Raw genomic sequence first — 5,621 nt, forward strand, 5'->3', positions numbered from 1 at the left:
AAATGTAGATCTGTTTGTAGCCTATGTATTATACACATTCAAGTTATCGTGGGTAGGCTATCTATAATTGAGAATAAAATAAAATAAAAAAAAATACACGGAAAAAGCTTGAAGTTATCAAATTCAAAATATAAAACAAACTGGCGATCTTATCTCTTCTTATCTTACCTTTTTTCAGGTTGCTCATCTCCCTACCAGCAAGTCGGAGGATGGTGCATATTCGTGAATGTCTCAATCTCTCAAAACGGTCCAGCTCCCCTCATAAACTCCTGGTTCGAGGCCAGGGAGCTCTGCCAAGCGTCCCAGGGAGACCTGGTATCCTTTGATGATGAGACGAAATTGCATGCTGTATCGGAACATATTAACCTCAATGGTATGTTTTTCTCCTTTCTTTTTGTAAGAATTTTGAAAAGGTATTACTGTATTTTTGGCCAGATTTTTCATTCAGTAAATTTTCTCCTTTTTCTTTGAAATATTTTGAAAAAGGTATTACTGTATATTTTGGGCAGATTTTTCATTTAGTAAATTTTCTCCTTTTTCTTTGAAATATTTTTGAAAAAGGTATTATAGTATATGTGGGCTGATTTTTCAATAAGGACATTTAAAAAAAGAAATTTAAAAAGTATCATAGTATATGTATGTTGATTTTTCATTTGATAAATTTTCTCCTTTATCTTTGTAATATCTTTTCAAAGGTATTGCTGTATATGTGGAATGATTTTTATTTAATAAATTTTTATTCTTTCTCTGTCATATTTTTTCAAAAATCTTACAGTATAATTGCGCTAATTTTTCATTTAATATATGTACTAAGATGTCTCTTTCATTTTATAAATATAACGTAACTTGCAGCTCTCCCTGACTCATCCTGGATGTAAAATTTGTCCCCCCGAAATGTTCAGTATGCAGTATTCGCTGTCAATTCTTCTCAATTAACAATGGAGATATATCTCATAAGCAGTTATAGCTTTTCACTACTTATTCCTCCATAAATGACTCTTATCACTAAAGTTTGATATTGTTATTCCTCTTTTGCTAATTCTAACTTTGAGAATAGTGAAAAAAAAATTGTCAGAAGTCCCACCTGATTTGCGAATGTTTCAAGTCTTTATATAACCCTGAAAAGGGGAAGGGTGTGTGTATCGTCATGATCAGATAATCTGTACTAGTCAGGGACACCCATACTAGGTTGGTTTGCTATGAGGGATCAGACTAAAGTCTCCCCATCATTACTAATTCGCACTTGCCAGCGTGATGAGGGAAAACTGTCCAACCCCCAGACATGAATATAGACATGTGTGAGGCCTTTGTCCTGCAGTGGACTAGAAACGACTGCATTTGTTGTTGTTGTTGTTATAAGAATCCTAAAAAAATCCTACCATCACCAGTCCGCGCTGGTCAGCGCCGATGATAAAAGCTGGCCCGAACCCCAGCCATGAATAAAAACACGTCTGAGGCCTTTGTCCTGCAGTGGACTAGAAACGGCTGTATTTGTTGGTGTTGTCGCACAGTGTCATATTACACTCAACACGTCCTAAGGTTTATCAATTTTCTACCGAGAGTATCGCAAGGACCAGTGGTCACAGCACTTGAAGATCGTAACACTGAAGTAGTTGAGGCGTTCTTGACTTTACTTCACTTCACTTTAAGGTCTGCTTATCTGGTCCTGTACAGCAGGGGAACCCTACTCTCAATGGACCTCCACAGTCTTTATATCTGTTCATTCGGGAGCATTTAACATTTCACATCGCGTTTTGCTCGCTCACTCTTAAATCGTTACTATCAAAGCACTCTCTGAATATAAGAAATTCTCCAGGATTACAAATACAGGTTACTTTAACTGCACGAGTTTCCCTAATTGGCCAAATTAGCCAAGGATAGATGAAAACAGTCAATTCAAGGACTCGTGTTCTTTGTCATTTATGTCTCAATATCTACTTGTAACTTTAAGGCAGGATTTTCCTCAATTGGTCAAATTGGCCAATGAGAAATAAATCAACCAATTCAAGAGCTCAAGCATTAGGAAATACCAATTAAGGATAGTTTAGTAGAATTCATCATCTCCTCCTACGCTTATTAACGCAAAGGGCCTCGGTTAGATTTCGCCAGTCATCTCTATCTTGAGCTATGATTTCAATACTTCTCCATTCATCATCTCCTACTTCGCGCTTCATAGTCCTCAGCCATGTAGGCCTGGGTCTTCCAACTCTTCTAGTGCCTTGTGGAGCACATTTGAACGTTTAGTAAACTAATCTCTCTTGGGGGGTGCAAGGAGCATGCTCAAACCATCTCCATCTACCCCTCACCATGATCTCACCCACACATGGCAATCGAGTAGTCTCACTTACAGTTTCATTTCTAATCCTGCCCTGCCATTTAACTCCTAATATCCTTCCGAGGGCTTTGTTCTCATGATGTTATTGGAATGTATGCTATTTTTATTTAGAATGCTTTCTATTACTTCGCCAATTTCTTACCTCACTTGCGTTGCTAAAATGAAATTATCAACACAAGGGTTGCCACCTGCCAGTCATCAAGAACTTGCGTTTAAAGGTTTAAAGGTCGCTCATGAATGGCAGTTGTAAGGGACAGTGACATTGCCCTAGCAATGAGGACAATGCCCTAGAGACTGACTATATATTATAAGATCAGCGCCCAAACCTCCTCTCCACCCAAGCTAGGACTAGGAAGGGCCAGGCACTGGCTGCTGATGACTCAGCAGATAGACCTATAGGCTCCCCCAAACCCCCCAACCTTAGCTCACATGGATGGTAAGGTTGCAGACACTAATGGCACTAACGAGTATGAGCGGGACTCGAACCCCCGACTGGCAACCACCAGGCAAAGACGTTACCAATCAGGCCACAGCAACCCGTTTAAAACCTTTGTACCCAGTTCTAATGTAACAGAACAAATCATATCTATTTATCAATCTTGGTTTCTTTTCTATCGTCTACTATCTATTCTTTTTCTATTTTCAGAGGAATCTATAGGAGGATGGAGGTACTGGGTTGGTGCTCATGGGAGCAATCGCCAATGGCAGTGGGTTAATAACAGATCAGTCAACCTCGACTCAAATATGTAAGTACTCCATGTGAGGGTGTATTATTATTATTATTATTATTATTATTATCAAATACAATTACTATTATTATTATGATTATTATTAATCATAAACTTCATAAATATTATTATTATTATTATTATTATTATTATTATTATTATTATTATTAATCATAAATTTCATAACCATTATTATTCTTATTATTATTATTATCATTATTATTATTATTATTATTATTATTATTATTATTATTATTATTATCATCATCATCATCAATCATAAACTTTATAAACATCAACATAACAAATGAAATAAGATTTTTTAAAAGTAATTAAACTACTTTTATCAACCAAAAAATATCAACACCAGAATATCAAGCTAACATATCAAATAAATTCTTTTACCAGCTGGCTCCCAGGCGAACCCTCCGTGTCAGCTACCATGCAACACGGGCGTCTGGTGCCAGCAGACACGGTCCACGGGAGGTTGTACCTCGTGAGTGTTGATGATGCCACGGGCTTCGCAACTGGTTATATCTGCGAGAGGCAATAGATTAATCGATTCAAAGTTTTCTGGCATCCTGACAAAGATCAAATACATTCAACATTGTGCTGGTTTTCTTCAGATTTTTTGATAAAAATGTACATGTTTCCCAGTTTTTTTTTTTTTTTTTTTTTTTTTTTTTTGAGCACATACCTTATTTTATATTTTAACATTCATTTTTCCAGAAATTTTATTGTTTTATATGTTTTATTTAATGTTTTTACGAGCATTTTGTTTTGTATCATCTAAAGGGAGAATTTTTTCAAATTCCATTTTTTTTTTTGTGGGAAACATTACACCCAAAAATTCTTTTATTTACTAATGGAATATAAGGACATTTTATCGATTATCAATAGATGTTTATCAGCAAATTATCAGATAAATATATCTTGCACGAAGAAATGTTTATTTGTTCATTTGTTTTTATTGACAAAATATCGGGATTTCATGTTTTTCATTTTCCATTTGTTGATTTTAAAGTTGTTTTGTGATAACTTGTTTTTGGTTCCTAATTACTAGATTCTTTACTCTGAAAATGTTAAATATTTGTTTTGTAAAGAAGTTGCCATATTAGCATTGAATTAAAGAGAAAAATATAAACATGTTTACTTAACTGTATCATTTTGTCTTTCTGATGCTAGGAAATGTATATGGAATATTGAAACTTACATATATATGTTAATTCAAATGTTAAGTTTATCGATATTTACAACTTCATTTCTAAGGTTATTTTTTAACTGATGAGAATATGATTGAATTCAACTGTCAAAAAGTTGAAGATTGTTAAAACTGTTAATATACTGTTATACCGCTTAATCATTGTTGACAAAAATATAAAATAAAAATATTAAAGTATTTTACTTTTCCTAGGGCGAATGTTAAAATAAAGTGTAAAAACATTTTATAACAATGCTGAAATATATATATATATATGTATGTGTGTATATATATATATATATATATATATATATATATATATATATACATATATATATATATATATATATATATATATATATATATATATATATATATATATATATATATATATATATAATAATAATAAGGACTGTGGTAGCCTAATGGAAACATTAATGGCTACCGTTCTTCTAAACTCGGGTTCGAGACCCTCTCAAGCTTGATATTTTTTTGAAGTGTCTGAAACCTCATCATCCTTGTTACTTATGGATAACAGGTATGGGGGAGCCTATAGGTGTGCTTGCTGAGTTATTAGCAGCCTGTACCAACCGTGTGTCACACAATTGTACATAATTATTTTGTATATATTATGCTTGTATCTGCGCTCTTCCCTCGCACTAAAAAGAACCTGAATGATCATGTCTCCGGTTTTGCTCTGAACATTGTCTGTCTCTCGAACATGTTATGTCCTGTTGCCTTGAGATTTTGTATATAAAAAAGAGTGTTCCTTAATAAAACTCAGTTGATTGCATCCTGCCTTTGAGTTCACAACCCTCACTTGGCACCGTCACATTGGTGACCCTGGAAGTCGACTCGCTCCCACTGCCTTCCACCCCCACCTCCCTCGCCCCTCCATCGTTGGTACTATGACGGAGACGGACTCTACTACAGCAGTTGGCGCTGCGGCCGCTCCATTGAAACTTTCACCGTTCGCCAGCGGAGAGGCGTTTGCTTGGTTTCAGCGCGCAGAATTCCAGTTTCGCATCAACGGTGTGACTCGCTCAACCACCAAAGCAGATTATGTTCTCGCGGCGATACCCGAGGACACCTTCCCAGAAATATCCGACTGGCTTTGTGAACAAGGAGACACCCCAATAGCGTATGACGCCCTAAAAACATACCTTCTGCAGCAGTACTCGCCGTCGCCAGCCGCCCGTATAGCAAAGCTTTTTCAGCTCTCGCAACAACCATTGGGGGACCAAAGGGCTTCGCTTGCCCTCAAGGAAATGACCAGTATCGCTTGCCTTCAACCTGCCGCAGACGGCTCTCCTCGTGAGGTGTACCTACTTCGTGCCCTTTGGATACGCCGTTTACC

General features: G+C 36.2%; 1 protein-coding gene across 1 annotated transcript in view; it reads left to right on the forward strand.

The window, feature by feature from the left end:
• Positions 1-4,459, forward strand: part of LOC137643696 (C-type lectin domain family 6 member A-like) — a 120,226-nt gene extending 115,767 nt beyond the window's left edge. Inside the window, exons 2-4 of the mRNA XM_068376398.1 lie at positions 179-373; positions 2,982-3,081; positions 3,472-4,459. Of these exons, the coding sequence (XP_068232499.1) occupies positions 179-373; positions 2,982-3,081; positions 3,472-3,616 (440 nt within the window). The 3' untranslated portion in view covers positions 3,617-4,459. The remainder of the gene's footprint in view (positions 1-178; positions 374-2,981; positions 3,082-3,471) is intronic.
• Positions 4,460-5,621: the final 1,162 nt, after the last annotated feature.

Source organism: Palaemon carinicauda, chromosome 7 (assembly GCF_036898095.1).
Source record: "Palaemon carinicauda isolate YSFRI2023 chromosome 7, ASM3689809v2, whole genome shotgun sequence".
In the NCBI taxonomy this organism is placed as follows: Eukaryota; Metazoa; Arthropoda; class Malacostraca; order Decapoda; family Palaemonidae; genus Palaemon; species Palaemon carinicauda.